This window comes from Agelaius tricolor, unplaced genomic scaffold (genome assembly GCF_023055355.1).
Source record: "Agelaius tricolor isolate 1412-34295 unplaced genomic scaffold, bAgeTri1.0.p SCAF_3, whole genome shotgun sequence".
Lineage (NCBI taxonomy): Eukaryota > Metazoa > Chordata > Aves > Passeriformes > Icteridae > Agelaius > Agelaius tricolor.
This window is the reverse complement of record NW_027269263.1, coordinates 22714414-22732471: the sequence shown is the minus strand read 5'-3', so window position 1 is coordinate 22732471 and position 18058 is coordinate 22714414. Positions and strand designations below refer to the sequence as shown.

General features: G+C 52.3%; 5 protein-coding genes across 5 annotated transcripts; 2 read left to right on the top strand and 3 right to left on the bottom strand.

Annotated features, from left to right (window-relative positions):
* Positions 1–4357: 4357 nt before the first annotated feature.
* LOC139588678 (histone H3) lies at positions 4358–4829 on the top strand. The gene has a single exon (XM_071424290.1). The coding sequence runs from the start codon at positions 4374–4376 to the stop codon at positions 4782–4784; it is 411 nt and encodes a 136-aa protein (XP_071280391.1). The 5' UTR covers positions 4358–4373; the 3' UTR covers positions 4785–4829.
* A 338-nt stretch (positions 4830–5167) lies between these two features.
* LOC139588113 (histone H3) lies at positions 5168–5721 on the bottom strand. Its single transcript, XM_071423109.1, has one exon. The coding sequence runs from the start codon at positions 5710–5712 to the stop codon at positions 5302–5304; it is 411 nt and encodes a 136-aa protein (XP_071279210.1). The 5' UTR covers positions 5713–5721; the 3' UTR covers positions 5168–5301.
* A 1214-nt stretch (positions 5722–6935) lies between these two features.
* LOC139588115 (histone H2B 5) lies at positions 6936–7552 on the bottom strand. Its single transcript, XM_071423111.1, has one exon. The coding sequence runs from the start codon at positions 7512–7514 to the stop codon at positions 7134–7136; it is 381 nt and encodes a 126-aa protein (XP_071279212.1). The 5' UTR covers positions 7515–7552; the 3' UTR covers positions 6936–7133.
* A 275-nt stretch (positions 7553–7827) lies between these two features.
* On the top strand, positions 7828–8253 carry LOC139588114 (histone H2A-IV). The gene has a single exon (XM_071423110.1). It carries the CDS (start codon positions 7849–7851, stop codon positions 8236–8238), a length of 390 nt encoding a protein of 129 aa, XP_071279211.1. The 5' UTR covers positions 7828–7848; the 3' UTR covers positions 8239–8253.
* A 302-nt stretch (positions 8254–8555) lies between these two features.
* Positions 8556–9319, bottom strand: LOC139587637 (histone H1.10-like; the record flags this gene model as incomplete). Its single annotated transcript, XM_071422032.1, is given in 2 exon segments — positions 8556–8978; positions 8981–9319. Coding segments are annotated over 2 exon segments (624 nt in total), but the record flags the coding sequence as incomplete, so codon positions are not given.
* Between the last annotated feature and the right edge of the window lie 8739 nt (positions 9320–18058).

Below are 18058 nucleotides of genomic sequence, written 5' to 3'. Positions count from 1 at the left end.
TGTTGGTTTTTTGGGGGGGGTTCTTTGTTTGTAGGGGTTCTTTTGGGGGGGTTGTTTGTTTGTAGGGTTTTTTTGTTGTTTGTGGGTATTTGTATGTTGAGGGTTTCTTTGTTAGTGGTGTTTTTTTGTTTTTTACTTTTGTTTTTAACTGTGCCTTCTGGTGGTGATCCCAGCTGTAAAACTATCTTTTTCAATGGCACATAGCTTTATTCTCCATGCAAAATATCATATCCATCAGTGCCTATTAGGGAGAAAACTGTAACAGGCAATCAGTGGCAGAAAGATGACCCATCTGCAAAAATCCTTCAAGAATTCTCTTCATCTCATAAAAACAAAAACAAAAAAAATCCTGGGACCATGAGACTTTTTGAGATCATATGCAAGCAAAGTGTGAAATTGTTTGGTAAAATATTTGTTTATGTCGGTGATGGTTGCCATAGTTTTGAGAAGAGAAAGCACTTTGTACCATCACTGAGAAGAGGAATTTCCTCCCCAGCCCGTGCCAAGATATTTTCACCTTAAGAAACTGTATGAAAGCTTGGAAAGCTCAGGGATGACACAGAAGATCAAATAGCGATGTGTTGACGAGGCGAAGTGTGGCTTCACGGCCAAGTCCGTGCGCAGGTGCGGCGCTGACAGAAGGGATGGAGTGTGCTCCTGGGCGACACTCTGCCCCTTGTGAGGGCTGGCAGGAGGCTTTGGAATGCTGAAAGAACAGTGCCTGGATGCCTGCGCAGGCCCCTCCGTGCCTCAAGGAGGGACACGAGCAACTGCGCACCGTCCCTTCCCTCCGGGCAGTGCCCGAGGTTCCCTCCCTCCCTCCCTCCCAGGGCCGTGCGGGTGCTCGGGGCCCGGAGCGGCGGAGAGGAGATGGAGTGTGCCGGACCAGCGTGGGGAAATGTACACGGGGAAGGCAGGTGGTGAGCAAGCAGACTGACAGCCAGGGTCCTGCTGCGATTCAGCCCTGAGCCTGACCGTCCAGGTTCCCCTAAACGATTTCTGTATTTGTGGCTATTTCCCGTTTATATTGTACTCCACAGATTTCGGCAGCCACAAAGGGAGAGACAGGGAGGATCTGAGGAGGAGTCCAATACTTCCATACACGGCATCTATTTCAGCATTTCCCACACTTAGAAAAGTTCCACGTACAATCACTTTTCACTCAACATCCAGATAAGACAGACTTCATACCAAGAGGAAAAGCAAGGTCAGGTTTGCTGTCAGCGCCGCGGCGGTCCCAGCCGGACAGGACGGGCTACCAGGGGGGCAGCGGCTGGGGAAAGGAGCTGCTCCGGGATGCGAGTACAGCTGTGGGACGGTGTACAGCTCCTCTGTTTCCACACAGACCTCGGAAGCCCTTTGAGTGTTAATTTGGGGTCAATAAATGTGCCAGTTCAAGGGCTGCCTGCAGAGATTCAAGAAACAGAAAATAATTAAAAACCAATGTTTCTAGAAAGCAATAGCCACATGAGTCACACACAAATTCGTCAAGGGAACGTGTGTGTAATTAACACGTCAGTGGCAAAGACGGGCGCGGAGAGGAGCCGGGACGCGGCGCCGGGGCGGAGCGGAACGAGCCGCGGCTTTGGGCACAGCGCTGCCAAAGAGCTCCTGATCCTGGGCACCTCCGTGAGCAGCTCCTCTTCCCTTGGCTGAGCCGGGGAGGGTCCCACCAGGGCTTCGGGCAAGGAGGGCAGCACCGTGCTCGGCAAACGCGAACACGGAAAAGCGGAAAGTTTTCACCTCTCGTTGTGCTGTCGCAGCTTGTGCAAGTTCGACCGAAGAAACGCGGAGTTAAACTGGTAAATTATGACCTCTTCTCTCCACAGCCCATTTCAGTACTCTGCTTTGTTCAGCGTACACATCCTTCACTTTCTAAACGTTCCATAATAAGTTTACCATCAAACGATGTGCAAACATACACACAGTGTGTATCTAGCTCTATGATCCCGAAAAATACAGCGCACCCCTAAAAACAAATTAGATTTACGTTCCCTGGCGCCAGCATCACAAATGTGCACCTCCGGACACACACAAATTGGATTTACGCTTTTTTTCAATCACACATTGATTGCCCCGCGTACGGTGCTGCCATCGCTCTGCGCCTCCCGAGGCACGCCCCGCTCTCCTCCCTATGACACGGGCATCGTCCCGCTCCTCCCGCACACTCACAACGCTGTCCGCCGATTTACACACTTATCGCCTCGTTCCTGAAGGAAAACACATCGCTCTGTGCTGTTTTGCAGACAAATCACTGCGCCCGACGATGCACGCAGCGCACGGCAGCCCCGTGTCTCTGAGTCGCCCTGCGCCGCCGTTCCCGCACACTCCCCACCCTCTGCCGAAAACACATCGCTCCGCGCCCTCAATCCACGTGAGCCTTACATCCCGACACTCAGAGCCCTCCGCACCCTGACACACACATCGCTCTGCTCCCTACGACATACGGCACCTCCTGAGCCCAGCAAACACACAGATCCTTCTGCACCAGCTGACAAATATTGTTCAGCGCCTGCTAGGGCATCCTTTCGATCCTCCCCGACGGAAGAATCATTCTGATCCCCGACGGGCGGACACGGCCTCTGCTGCTTCCCTCTACAGCCATTGCTGCGCGCCCCCCGACGCACCCCTCAGTGCCCGGCGGGGCGCGGATGCCTCCTCTGCCGGTGGCACAGGGATCGCTGTGCGCTCCAAACGGCGAACACTCCGCTTTGCTCTTCCCAGGCACACGCGCGTCCCTCGGCGCCCGCGGAGAGCGCGCACATCGCCTCACTGCGCCCGCGGTGTCCCCGCCCCGCTGTGCCGCGCGAATAACGCTGCATTTTGATAGCCAGGGAACGGGAATATCCACGTACATGGATCTGGGGCGACGGCGACGACATCTTTCTACAGTCCGCGAGAAGTCACAGTGCTCGGCAACCCCGTCTCGGAAACCGCCCCGCACACCAAGGGAGCGTGCAGCTGGCAGGGGAAAACAGCAGCCGTCCCCAAGGACACGGAGGCTCTCACCAAATACAACAGATTCAAGTAAGCTGCTTCTGTGCCAGACCTCCTGGACTATCTTTTTAATAAGAGAGCTGATGCTATGGCGATCTGCACTTTGCTGTCCCGTTCGGTTTTTGGTTTTTTTTGGAAAACAGAGGTAACGGTGTGGAATCATTGTAAATTGTAAGGAAAGTGGGACGTGTATTGTTTGAGGTAAAAGGATGGGCTCTGCATCTGCTTCGGAGAAGGGAACGTTCATAATTCGCTTGAAAAACCCTGTGATCTCGCTTTTGGTACATGCACGGATAGGGGGTGGCGGGTTAGAAAAAAAAAGTGCAGTCTGTGGTCCCAAACTGCCGAAACACATCTGTTCCTGACTGCTAGTACGAGGTGCTTCCCTCTTGAGCTACACGGATGGTTGACGGTGTGAATGGGGAGCATTTAAAGCACAGGCGGTTGCAGATGACGGCCCTGTGCCGTTGTTTTTCAGTTAGTTTGTTTTTGAGCAAAAGGCGCCGAGATGAATGCCCTCCCTCCTTCCCTCCCATCAGTAAGCGTTCTCGCCCCCGAACTGCACAGTCCGGCACAGGCAGTAGCCCCGAGCAAAGGTTCCCCAGTGCGGCTCTTTCCCGGCTTTCGTGCGCCCCCTTCTCTCTCCCCGCCGTGTCCCCGCGCCCCGCACTCTCCGCCGCCCAGCGCGGACGGGGCTGCAGCGCGCGGGCAGAGCCGGGGCCGCGCCGCTGCCGCGTTCCGTCCGACCTGAGTGAGGACTGCGCGGAGCCTCCCTGCGGGCGGGCCCGGCCGCCTCCTGCCCCTCCCGCCCGGCGCTGATTGGTGCCGCTCGCGGCCCGAGCGCGCGCTGCCCGCAAGGGACGCGGCGCTTCCAGCGGGCCGGGGCAGAGGCCCGGAGAGCTCGGCGGGGCCGGGCAAGGCGGCTGCCGCCTGCGCCTTCGGCCTTGCTGCCGCGGCCCTGAACCGAAGGCGGATACTGAGCGGCAAGATAGCGCGAGCTCTCGGGGAAGGAGGCGGCTGCCGGCGATAGCTTTAGCCAGCGGTCCCGAGGCCGGGAATGGACGCGAGCGAAGCGGCTTTAGGTAAAAACAGGGCGAGCCCGAGGCCCGGGCGGCGAGCCCGCCCTGGCCCGCTCTCCGGCGGTGCCGCCGCCGCTGTGCCCCGCAAGCCGTTGCTGGAAGGGGGCGGGGGCGGGGCGAGGCCAGGGCGCGTTTCCCGCCCCGAAGGCGGGGGCTTTTCCCGGCTCGCGACATGCGCCCAATGGCAGCCGGCCGCTGCCGCGCGGGCGGCCAATGGGCGCGGGCAGCGGGGTTATAAATAGCGGCGGCTGTGAGCCGGGGGCGCAGTGAGCGCGGAGCGCTGTGAGCGGCGGGGCTATGGCGCGCACGAAGCAGACGGCGCGGAAGTCGACGGGCGGTAAGGCGCCCCGCAAGCAGCTGGCCACCAAGGCTGCCCGCAAGAGCGCGCCGGCCACGGGCGGCGTCAAGAAGCCGCACCGCTACCGGCCCGGCACGGTGGCGCTGCGCGAGATCCGGCGCTACCAGAAGTCCACGGAGCTGCTGATCCGCAAGCTGCCCTTCCAGCGGCTGGTGCGCGAGATCGCGCAGGACTTCAAGACCGACCTGCGCTTCCAGAGCTCGGCCGTCATGGCGCTGCAGGAGGCCAGCGAGGCCTACCTGGTGGGGCTCTTCGAGGACACCAACCTGTGCGCCATCCACGCCAAGCGCGTCACCATCATGCCCAAGGACATCCAGCTGGCCCGCCGCATCCGCGGAGAGCGCGCCTGAGCTGCCGGCAGCAGCCCTTCCTGCCCGGGCAGTGAGGCAACCCACGCAGACCCAAAGGCTCTTTTAAGAGCCACTACATGCACAATAAAAGAGCCGTGACACTATTTCAGAGCGTAAACAGTTTATTAAGATAGAAAACACTGTAAAGATACAGATGCATGGGTAATGTTCCTCATTGAAGCACATTTCTGGTAATAGAATAGTAGTCAGAATGGCTGTCTGGAAGGCACGACATGTGCACTAAAGTAGGCTGTAAAGGTGGTTAGAAACGTAATTCCCTTATTTGACCGAAGTTAAGACCAGGACCAGGTTTATATATTAAGTGTACATCTAATGCTCTAGTAACTGACTGACGCATTAGGCTCAGTATTATAAAGCTATGGACGCGCCCCACGCCCCCTGAACCAAACAACTAGTGCAACAACTCTTTTATTGTGCATGTAGTGGCTCTTAAAAGAGCCTTTGGGTCTGCGTGGGTTGCCTCACTGCCCGGGCAGGAAGGGCTGCTGCCGGCAGCTCAGGCTCGCTCTCCGCGGATGCGGCGGGCCAGCTGGATGTCCTTGGGCATGATGGTGACGCGCTTGGCGTGGATGGCGCACAGGTTGGTGTCCTCGAAGAGCCCCACCAGGTAGGCCTCGCTGGCCTCCTGCAGCGCCATGACGGCCGAGCTCTGGAAGCGCAGGTCGGTCTTGAAGTCCTGCGCGATCTCGCGCACCAGCCGCTGGAAGGGCAGCTTGCGGATCAGCAGCTCCGTGGACTTCTGGTAGCGCCGGATCTCGCGCAGCGCCACCGTGCCGGGCCGGTAGCGGTGCGGCTTCTTGACGCCGCCCGTGGCCGGCGCGCTCTTGCGGGCAGCCTTGGTGGCCAGCTGCTTGCGGGGCGCCTTGCCGCCCGTCGACTTCCGCGCCGTCTGCTTCGTGCGCGCCATGGCCTAAACGCTCACAGCGCTCCGCGCTCACTGCGCCCCCGGCTCACAGCCGCCGCTATTTATAACCCCGCTGCCCGCGCCCATTGGCCGCCCGCGCGGCAGCGGCCGGCTGCCATTGGGCGCATGTCGCGAGCCGGGAAAAGCCCCCGCCTTCGGGGCGGGAAACGCGCCCTGGCCTCGCCCCGCCCCCGCCCCCTTCCAGCAACGGCTTGCGGGGCACAGCGGCGGCGGCCCCGCCGGAGAGCGGGCCAGGGCGGGCTCGCCGCCCGGGCCTCGGGCTCGCCCTGTTTTTACCTAAAGCCGCTTCGCTCGCGTCCATTCCCGGCCTCGGGACCGCTGGCTAAAGCTATCGCCGGCAGCCGCCTCCTTCCCCGAGAGCTCGCGCTATCTTGCCGCTCAGTATCCGCCTTCGGTTCAGGGCCGCGGCAGCAAGGCCGAAGGCGCAGGCGGCAGCCGCCTTGCCCGGCCCCGCCGAGCTCTCCGGGCCTCTGCCCCGGCCCGCTGGAAGCGCCGCGTCCCTTGCGGGCAGCGCGCGCTCGGGCCGCGAGCGGCACCAATCAGCGCCGGGCGGGAGGGGCAGGAGGCGGCCGGGCCCGCCCGCAGGGAGGCTCCGCGCAGTCCTCACTCAGGTCGGACGGAACGCGGCAGCGGCGCGGCCCCGGCTCTGCCCGCGCGCTGCAGCCCCGTCCGCGCTGGGCGGCGGAGAGTGCGGGGCGCGGGGACACGGCGGGGAGAGAGAAGGGGGCGCACGAAAGCCGGGAAAGAGCCGCACTGGGGAGCTTGTGCTCGGCGCTACCTGCGCCGGGACTGCGTAGGTCGGGGCGAGAACGCGCTCAGCTTTGCTTCCCCTCGTCACCCGTGACAATACACATTGCGGAGCAGGGGAGGGGGCATCCACCTCAGAGTCCGTTTTCTAAATCAAAACAACAAGGCACAAGAGCACCGGATGGTCTGAAAGCACCTCTGCAGTCAATGCTCCCGGTTCACACCATGTTACGTTAACGTAGGTCAGCCGAGAAATTACCATGTACCAGCTGTCAGGAACATGCTTCGGCTGTTTTAATTGAGAGACCACCGACAGTATTTGTTCTTTTTTCTAACTCGCCTCCCCTACAGTGTACATACACCAAAACGGAATCCCAGGGCTTTTAATAAGAATTATGAACGTCTTTGGATCCGTTGAATCAGAAGTAGGACATACCCTAAGTTTACCACAAACTCTGTAAATCCTGCCGTCTTTATTAGATGCTTTTACACCGTAAATGCACATTCCCCCCACCCCACCGCCGCAAAAAACAAAACAAAAAAAAAAACTGGATGGGTAGGAACTCGCCACAGGATCAGCTCTTTTACTGAGAAGGTGGGTGGCTCTTAAAAGAGCCTTTGGGTTGAAAATACCGACGAAAGAAGGCAGAAGCCGTCTACTTGGAGCTGGTGTACTTGGTGACAGCCTTGGTGCCCTCGGACACGGCGTGCTTGGCCAGCTCGCCGGGCAGCAGCAGGCGCACGGCCGTCTGGATCTCGCGCGAGGTGATGGTGGAGCGCTTGTTGTAGTGCGCCAGGCGCGAGGCCTCGCCCGCGATGCGCTCGAAGATGTCGTTGACGAAGGAGTTCATGATGCCCATGGCCTTGGACGAGATGCCCGTGTCGGGGTGCACCTGCTTCAGCACCTTGTACACGTAGATGGAGTAGCTCTCCTTGCGGCTCTTACGCCGTTTCTTGTCACCTTTTTTCTGCGTCTTGGTGACGGCTTTCTTGGAGCCCTTCTTGGGCGCCGGGGCGGACTTGGCCGGCTCGGGCATGGTAGCGATTCCTCTCGGTACAGCAGCACCGACGATTTCTCGGACAGAGAACGACGCGCACCTCCGAGAGCGCCGCTTTTATAGAGCGGTTATGCAAATTAGGGATTCCCGTAGACTAAACTGTTATTGGCTGAGGCAAGTTTTTGCAGAGACAGCGCTCCGCCCTTCATCGCCATTGGTCAAATCTGGATCCGCGTTCCTATTGGCTGTTTTAGGCACATCCCTGTCTTAGCCAATTGGAAGTCGCGCCGTCCGCTAAAGAGGTATATAAGGCCGAGCTCCGAACTTGTAATTATCGCAGTCTGGCACCGAGTTCCTGTGTGTAGCTGCAGTCATGTCCGGGCGCGGGAAGCAGGGCGGCAAGGCGCGGGCCAAGGCCAAGTCGCGCTCGTCGCGGGCCGGGCTGCAGTTCCCCGTGGGCCGCGTGCACCGGCTGCTGCGCAAGGGCAACTACGCGGAGCGCGTGGGCGCCGGCGCGCCGGTGTACCTGGCGGCCGTGCTGGAGTACCTGACGGCCGAGATCCTGGAGCTGGCGGGCAACGCGGCCCGCGACAACAAGAAGACGCGCATCATCCCCCGCCACCTGCAGCTCGCCATCCGCAACGACGAGGAGCTCAACAAGCTGCTGGGCAAGGTGACGATCGCGCAGGGCGGCGTGCTGCCCAACATCCAGGCCGTGCTGCTGCCCAAGAAGACTGACAGCCACAAGGCGAAAGCCAAGTGAACTGAAAGGCTGTGGACTTGAATTAAGAGAAACCCAAAGGCTCTTTTAAGAGCCACCCACAAATTCAGAGAAAGAGCTTGAATTTCATTGGGGTGGTATAAGCCCGCGGGAGTTTTGAATAATCCGCGCAGGGCGGGCGGGGGCGGTTATCCAGTTATCTCTGATATTTTAACTATCGGTGCTGGACGCGGCTCCGCGCACACAGCACCAGCCGCGCTCTGGGGCGGGGCTGACACCAGTTCCAGGAAGCAGCTCAGCCCTTCCGCAGCCAATCCCTGTGCCTTATGGGCATTTTGAAAGCTACCAAGGCGCTCATACCCTCCCCGTACCAATTCAAGTGCCCCTCGAGCTGTTCCGCGCTCAGCACATTCACCAGAAGATTGCTGTTCCCCCACACCCCTCCCCAAAACGGCGGCAGCCACAGCATTCCAGCCCAACTGTTGGCGCTGGTGGGTTTAAATACGAAGCAAGCGTATTTCCACGTGGGGCTTACTTCTTCTTGTGTGTTGCTTTTTTGCCCTGGCCGCTTTGGGCTTCACCACTTTCGCCTTAGCCGGGCTCTTCTCTGCTGCCACCGCCTTCTTGGGCCTGACAGCCTTTGTCGCTTTGGGACTCTTGGCTGCTTTCTTGGCTGCAGGCTTAACTTTCTTGGGGCTGTTCTTTGCTGTCACCGCCTTCTTGGCGGCGCTGGCGGGCTTCTTAGCCACCGTCTTCTTGGGCTTGATTACTGTATTTTTTTTTTCTTAGGAGCTTTTTCCTTCACTTCGCCCGGCTTCTTGTTGGGGCGGAAGGAGCCGGAGGCGCCGGTGCCCTTGGTCTGCACCAGGGTGCCCTTGCTGACGAGGCTCTTGAGCCCCAGCTTGATGCGGCTGTTGTTCTTCTCCACATCGTAGCCGCCGGCGGCCAGCGCCTTCTTGAGCGCGGCGAGCGAGAGCCCCTTGCGCTCCTTGGAGGCGGACACGGCCTTGGTGATCAGCTCGGTGACGCTGGGCCCCGCGGGCTTGCGGGCTTTGGAGCCGCTCGCCGCCTTCTTCGGCTTCTTGGCGGCGGCCTTGGCGGCGGGGGACACTGCGGTGTAACCGGGAGCACCGGGCAGGGCCGGTCCCGGCCCCCCCGGTTATTGCAGCGCGGCGGGCGCTGGTTGGCCCCGCCCGGTGTCCGGCCGCCGCCTGATGCTCCGCGCTCCGCCTAGTGCTTCCTCGGGTGAAATAGAATGGCTTTTTTCTATTTTATCTGTCACGAAATCGTCCTTTTTCTACATCTGTGAGGCCGTGGGAGCGGCTGGTTTTTGCCTGTTGATGTCTTGTCGCGAAAAGAGTTGGATTTGAGTAGCTAGGGGACAAGAAATCCCGAGTCCAGGAAACGGATCTCGAGAACGCGAAAGTTTTGTTTTTCTTTGTAAATTAGAAATTCTTCTTTAAAGTTAACGTGAGTCAGAAAACTCAGTATTAATCTTCAGAGTGTCCTTTTTACCTTAGATAAGAAAGCAAACAGTTAGAGTCTCATTCTTCAAAATAAAAGGTTTTCAAAGAGAGTGAGGTAGCACAAAGCTGTGCTGCCGCTTCTCCTACTGAGGTTTATACCTCTGGCTATTGTGAAACACTCAGGTATAATTTTTTTTCCTTTACTTCCAAAGTTTCCAGACGTTCCACACTTCTATGGATGAAGTATGAGACAGCGTCTTTATCCCCCTCTTTGAAACACTTTCCTTTTTAACGTAGCAAAAGGCTCTGCAATAACAGTGGAATAATTTGGGAACTGAACACCAAAGATTAAAAAGTTTGTGTTAGACCACAGAGCTTCATGTAAGTCTCTGGTGCACAGAAACAGATCACACTCTAAATGGAGCACACAGTGCTAAGTCTGTAAAATTTGTTCCCGTGATTCATTAACATGGAAAAAGAAATGGACAGATCTTGAGTTTACAAAAGATGTCAGAGCACCATTCTATTCATATTTTGATCTGAAGCTGGAAAGAAAAACCACAGTTTTTGCTCACTGCCCTTTTTCTGTGTTACAGATCATGTCACAGCTGTTTCTGTGCATAAGAGCTTTGGCTGCAGCACAAAGTGAGGCAAAGCTCTTTATGCAGGTTGTGGTGGCTCCCCCATTAGCATGCATACATTCTTACCAGCTACAGCTTTGGGTATAGTTTTGTGTCTCTGTCAGGAGTTCCCAGTTCCTTTACCTTGAAATTTAATGGCCATCAATAATTTAGCAGGGCCAGATTGCTGCATTTATTTATACCTCACATAAACAAAATGCACTTGAATGGTTTAGGTATGATGCTGACAAGTTATGATCAACTTCCCTTTTTCTTTTTGAACAAGATGAAAAATCTGCGAGTGGAAAAATACCACCTCACTTCTCTATTTCATTCCACTAAAGAACAGTAAAATGAACCTCTTGAAGACTTTGGAAGACTCTTGATTTTCAATTAATTCACAAAGTCTGATTCAAAAAACCCTAAAATAGGCACTTTGACATTTACTTATATAATTTTGGTAAAAAGGACTTTAAGAAAATAAACACATTTTTTGCATTTATGTTTTCTTTCTAACTCCTCCTTGCCATCGAGGTCCCCTAGGTGAGGAATTATGATGTTATGATGAGGCAGAGAGTGCAGTAAGATGGAAAATTCAGCAAATCTGGATCTGGGTTTTTAAACCATGTTGGAAGTGGGATGGCCTATAGAGTAAGGTTCACTGGAAATTTTACAAAGCCAAGAGAACTTCATGTATGGCATTTACTCCATGTCATAGTAGGGGGCATAAGGAATTGAATAGTGAAATTGTTGGCATCCCCTAAAGTTTCCTGCAATCAGGTGGAGGACTGTGTGTCTGCTCTGTCCCATCCAGGTCTGGTAGAATCCCTGATGTCCTTTAAAAACTAAATGTGTTACAGTGTCTAAGCAGGTTTGTGTACTCACCAACCCTGCAATCACCAATGCCAATACCTGTGTTGGGACAGAAGCCTTTCTACCTCCCCCATTCTCTGCAAATCTTATTTTACAAGAGTAATAATGCATCACAATAGCACACTTCCCTCCAGCCTGTAATGTAATATTCCCAAGACTGTTTTCCTTTACACACACAGCTGGCACACAGCTGTATGCCTAAATCCTGTATAGTGGTGCCAGCCACAGCACCAACCATCTCCAGAGGAAAAGCTTCTCAGTATGTGCCACTGCAACACTGCCACACATTGTGGTAGTCCTCATCTGACTCCACTTTTGTCTCCACCATTCTCTATCAAATGTTAAATTGAGCAACTTGAGGCTAAATTTTGTAATTATTTTAGGGGCTCCTACTTATTTGATTTTCCTCTTCTGTTTTTATTCCAATATTCCCTTTCCTTATTTGTACAAAGATTATATAATCTCATGACCATTTTATATACAAGCACTCAAGTCATTTTTATTAGGAGAAGGATGCAGAAGTACAAGAGAATAATCAAGCCCTACAAGGAGATAGGAATACAGCATCACATCATAGAGTAGTAAATACACAAAGACTGTGGCTCATGGCTCACCCTCCTCCCCCAAAACCTGCTGTTTCTTGTGTGATTAGCAGCACAAAAACCTGAAGTTGTGCACCAGAGATCATTACTCCAGTCGTGGTCAAACTTAATTAGGATAGGTGTAGCAGCACATATTGCCCTGCAATGCAGACATGAAGAATAACAGCTAGGAAGGATCCTTACTGGGAGAGAGTCTCCCTCCCTCTTGTGCATTTAGCATCACAATTACAGCCAGCCTTGCTACCTCACCCTAGAAGAGGTGAAATCAAGAACAGCAGGATCTCAGTGGCATTCCAGGCTGTCGGTCTCTGCATGCACTGTCTGTATGGACAGAGATCTCTGCTAGAGCAGCAAGAATCTGCCAGAAAATCCTACAGAACGATTTTTTTTTTTGTAGGTGCTATCAATGTGAGCCAGCTTGGACTGCAAGAGATCAGATCTGAAAGCCCCTTAGACCCCTTCCCAGACAGCATGGAAAGTATAGATTATTGTAACTAGTAACAAATGCCTATTAACTTGCAAAAATATATAGTAATCCAAACCAAACTTAGTGCCTGCTAGCCAACTAAAAAAATTGCAAAATCAGGGTAGCTTTCCAACTACTGCATGTTCTTATCAATCATTGCATGCCCCTTTTGTGATATTTGGCTCTGGGACACAAAGCCAAGCGGCCACCATAGATGACATTAAAATTCCTAGGAAAAGGACTTTACAAAGGTCCAGTGTTCAGCTGTTTGTACTCTGAGGATAATTCTTCTTCAACTCTTTCTCCTATTCCTCCCGTTCCTTATGACTTTTCCACACAAACACCTAACTGCACTGCATTTCACATTGCTGTGGCTTTCCCAAACATGTAAAGCCCATCTCTGTTTTGGAGATAGAAGAACTGAGAGTCATTCACAATTCTCAAAAATACAGTTGCTCAGATCCTCCCATTTTGGTCTGATTCACATTTTCTACCCTTCTCTGGCTGAGGCCCAGCTATAGATGTTAATTCTCAACATTTCCTGTCAGCAAAAAAAAAAAAGGTTCAGAGATGATAAATCTAATTTCATAAAGGAAAAAAAACCCAACAAAACAAAAAACCAAAACAAAACCAAAAAATCAAAACCTGTTCAAAATGCAATGAATTTGTCTGCTCATTTTAACTTTTAATTTGCCACAAACCTGAGCTCGCTGCCATGCACACACAGAGGCAAGGCCAAGAAGTCAGCTGCAGGTGGGATCAGGATGAGGCCTGGAGAGGGGCTCTGGGCTCAGCCCCAGCTCCGTGCATTGCATGCTCCCTGGGGCAGTGGGACCATGGCCAGGCAGGGCTCCAGGGAACTTGAGACCAGCCCTATTTCTGTGTTGCTGGGATAGGGGCTGATGGCTTCAGCGGGGCTGGAATGGCCTCCTGGGACCAGAACAGGGTTGGGGGAGCCTCAGGAAATGCTGGGCAGGGATGGCAGGGCTGGTGGTGCCCTGACAGTCCCCTCCTTGGGGCAGCAGGGACTGTAAAAGGCTCTCAAAGGTACTGGTTCAGCAGCTCTCTAGATCCAGACAACAGGGAGCACTTTTGGCCAAGTTGAATGGTGTTTGATTTCAGCCTAGTGTAGACAGAAGCAGATTTCAGTTATAACAAAACTCTACTGCCACTTGCACTTATTGACACTGGATGTACTCACCAGGTTTAGGTTCAGGATGGCCAGGAACAACAGTTCCTGCACCTCAGTTTGTTAATTCCCAACTCTTCTGCCATCAAGCACATAAAAATGTGGGAAGGCTTGGCTCACCTTTTGTAGGGCCCAGAGCAGCCAGTTGCATCTGAAACAGCCTTTCACTTTTATTTCAGCACCCTCACAAGGAAACGTCTCAAGAGCAGCCAGCTTCAGTTTCCAAAATTTCTTTCTAAAATAATAGTATTTCCATCCCATGCAGCAGTCACAAAACCCAAAGGGGACAGCAGGGAGAGCAGCTTGTTCCACCTTTCAGCTGCTGTCTGGAGAAAATCCTGACCCACGGTTTTGGTTTGGGTGACAATGCACACGTTCTCCCCACCAGCTCCTGGTGGGGACTTGCATCTTTTCCCATCCCACTCTGAACCACGACATTCACATCACTTAGGCACTTTTATTTCCTCTGAGGGAGCTGGTCTTAAACTGCTGGCTGACTGCAGCTCTTGGCTCCCCTTTGGTGCCCGCCCTGGTCAGGTAGAGAACAACCACCTTCAACTCCACTTCCTGCAGAGAAGCCGTGAGGATGAGCTACCACCTCTTAAAAACAAGCTCATAATGGCTCAGAAGAGGTGGACAAGAACCCTAGAGGGAGAAGAGGTTGTCCCTCTCCTACCTCTGTGTTGCTGGAGGATCGAAGATGATGTTCCCAGCACTTCTCTAGAGGACACTGGGATGCAGAGCCAGCAAAAGAAAGGAGCAGTTTGGCACAGATGTCCAGCAGCTGAAATGCTGCCCTGAGCCAAGAGCAAAAATAGCTGCTGGTATCACTGCACCTGTGAAGACAGGGGAAATGCATGAATTTGGGCAAGCAGGCAAATTCAGAGAAGAGCTAGAGGAGGAGGAATGCTTCTGGTGGGCTGTTTCGCCGCCTTATTTTTCAGCATATGTAAGGTCTGTTATATAAAGTGCTTAGTTGTGGGATCCTGAATACATCCTTGTGTCTCTTGTTCCTTTTCCACTAACTCTTCTGGCAGTTTTGATGAACTGATGGACAGAGTCTAAGACTTTTTTTAAAATTACCAGCATGAAGCAATATTCTTTCCTTCTTGCTTACATCTATTCAAACAAGGACTCCTATGACAGCTGTCCAATCACTTCCATATTAATAATCTAAAAAAAAAAGACATTTTGTTCCAGAAGCCTTACAAGGGAAATATTCTTGTTGGCTTTACAGAAACCTTTTCTTTTCCAAGAAATATAAAGAGAAGAATGCAGTATAATATATCCTTAAACATGGGAAGTCTCAACCATCAAAGGCCCAGAACAAGGGAATTTGAAATCATGACCTGATCAGTATTATAAAAGCTGTGCCAGGTCAGAAGGTAGCTTCAGGGAGCAAGCATTCATCTGAAACTAAGGCCACCTCCATTCACCATTTGTTCTGCTCTGGTGGTAATGAGCAAACCATTGGCTTCCTCCCTGCCTCTGTTTCCCTACATATCAAGTGAGAACAGGAACCTCCAAAGTTCACTGAAAATGCTGCAGAACAGCAAGGAAATGAATTGTCTTCAGCTCCATGTTGATAATCAGAGCTTCCAAACTGATGTGATTTTTGAGTTTACATCAGGAAATGCGTCAGCCACCATATGCTTCCCCAAATATAAAAAGTGGTGAGAAGTAGGCGGCCTGATTATCAATGCCTACTTGCAATCCACCATGCTATGGAGGAAAAGATCCCTCCTGAGGAGCAGATTTTAGGGAAGGAGGCTGCTGCTTCCTAGGCTCCCTCATGACCACTGGCTGTGGGAAGACCTGCCTACAGAATGGCTGAAGAAGGAAGAGTTCCAGGTGCAATGATTGCTGTGTGCTGAAGCTAAAGGGAGATGATGCTCATCTTCAGATATCACTATAAAGAGGCACAAAGTACAGCAACATTTTTGCTTTTAGAGATCCAACACAGCTCCCTGACTGAACCAGGTTCAAGGCAGGGCTGACAGGAAGAGAACATATTCACCCTTTCTGGCCAGTTCCAGGTCTACAAGTCTGCAGAGCTGCTTCAAGTGTGAAAACATTTTTTTCTAGAGCTATACCAGCTCACTACAAAATGTCATCTGCTCTGAAAACAATCACTAGATGTCTGATGTGCTGCAAATATAAAATAATACGCAGCCTAGAGGGGAGCCCTAGGATACTACAAGAGATATTTGTCAAAATCTGATTTTGGTATCAAGAATGGAATTTGTCCTTAGAGTCCACAAACACTTTTCAAAGCAGGTTTGTCAAATACAGAGACTTGATTAATGATGGACATGAAGGCCATCCCAGCAGCCATATATCTCCTGCTGAATACTGAGTTAAGTATGGATGCAAGCAGTGGTACCTGTATGATAAACATTTGGGAGGTACAGAAGGCCACACTGCATGCTCATAGCCAGATGCCCATTCCTCTTTGGATCTAGAGAGATCCATCCCTCTTGTGCAAGTGTTCTGTGGTTCAGAAGTGTTCCCAAGTCTTGCTGGTGTCAGCAGGGTCGAAAGGTACCTGAAAAATCCATAAGGGAGATGCACCACTGCCACACACAGTCTTCCTTCCACAACAGCATCTCCTGCTCACTGCAGGACAGCAAGGGCTGGTTAAGGGACCCTCTCTGGTCCAGAGCAGTGTCTGTGGGACAGGATATTTGAAACTGGAACATAAACCTAGCCAACCTGTGGGACAACGAATGAGGCAGGAAAGGGATAAAGGGATAGAGAATTGCTGTCTATAATTTGTCACATATTATAGAGTAGGTGCCTGGAAGAGATGGACTGGAGGAACTTTTGGGGATGACTCTTCCTTCTCCTGGCTCTAGAGGGAGCTTCGGCGTGTGAATAAACTGTGTGTGAACCTCTAAAGAGGGCTGAAATGAGGTGACATGCATCTCTAGCTGAAGTTCAAGGTAAGTTTTTAACTTTTCCTGGACTTCCTTAGGCCTCTGTGTCTCCATCATGTTTCTATAGTGCCAGATGGGAAGGTTAGTCAATGTAACACAGCAGCTTTTGAGGCTCCTAGGCAATCTCAGCCAGAATTTGACAAAGCAGTCAAGATTTCAAAGCCACTGACTTCTTCAAAGTTTTACAAAAATAAATAAATTTTGTAGGTGAGAAGAATCCAGACTTCCTTCTTTCAAGAGAAATGTTGCCTTGTGAACTCAGCCATCAAGAAGTCCATCGGAAAAGAGACACAAGAAACCAGGTTACCTGGTTTCTACCTTATACCAACATAATAGGTTTCTTTGCAGCTCTGGAAATATGCTAACAATTTTCTATTTTCTGTACTCCTGGAGAGGATGGGTAGCCACACTTGCTCTGGAGTGCTGCTGCCCCTGCTGGGAGGGTGAACAGAGGAAGGCCCCCAGCAGCGCTGATGCTGCACTAAATTATAGCCCCAGCTGTGCCATGGCCAGTGCCAGGCTCAGGGGCAGGGTGAGGAGCTGCTCCTCTGTGCACCAGAGCCTTGTGCCACACAGCCTGCACTGGACATGGAACTAAAGCTGGAAAATGGACAATAAGCTGTTCTCTTTAAATGCATTGCAGGAATTCATTCTCCACGTCCAAATAAATACTCGATCTCTGCAAACGCTGCTGACAGTGTTTTGACAAGGCAATTTAGGATGGTGTTTTTGTTACATGAATGCTTGCTCTCAAAGCAGGCACAGTCAGTGTGCTTGGCTAATTTTCTGCTTAAATGGAACTAACAAGAGGTGTTCTCACCCCACAGGCTCCCCCCACCCTGCTCTGCTCTGTGCAGCTTTCCTCAAACCCAGCTGAGGACCCACACACACTGGTGACCAGAGCCCAGAGCAGCCTGTCACATTCTGGAATGCTTTCAAAAAATCAATTTGGATCTACTGGTAAGGTTACTAAAAGCTGACACAGCCCTTTTGTTCCAATTTGCTTTCTTTGTTTTAGTTTTGGCCTATTCTAGTTTCCGCTGATTCTGAATTAATGTCTGGCTGTGAAAAGTTAAGATTTGTCTTTGATACAATTGAAAAAGAAAATAAAAGAAAAAAAGACAGCTTGTAGCTCCAGGGTCCACTAGTTAAGGTTGGAAGTACCAAGCATGGCAGAAATCTGTTAGAAAGATGGTATATAAGTGTAAATTTACTCAAGTTTTCTCAGTTATTTGATCAAAACAATGTTAGTAAAGACAGTGTTTATTTGAAACTCCAGCTTCAAATTTTACACATTTGTGTTCAAATGTTACATCACAGTAGCTGCAAACAGCTTCAGATCAGACATATATCCCATCTGCTGGAGAGACCAGGAGTGAAAAACCAGTCCTTTCTGCCAAACTCCCCTGAAAGGAAGAGAGCTGAGGCAATAAAACATCCTTCCTTCCCTTTTCTGGTCACCTGCTCCCACAGAGTGCCCTCAGGCATTTCAAGAGGATGTGGCTGGATGGGAAAGGGTGGAGCAGAGGTACCACTTTTGGCCAGGGTCATTGTGAAACACCTGCTGTGCCCCTTCCACCATCAAGCCCAAGCACTTTGCAGGTCACCAGCAGAGAGGCAGCAGTGCCCAGCAGGCAGCGTGGCCAGGCCTCCCCAGCTTGCAGAACCACCCAGTGAAGGTCTGACCTACTCCACACATTTGGAGACCCC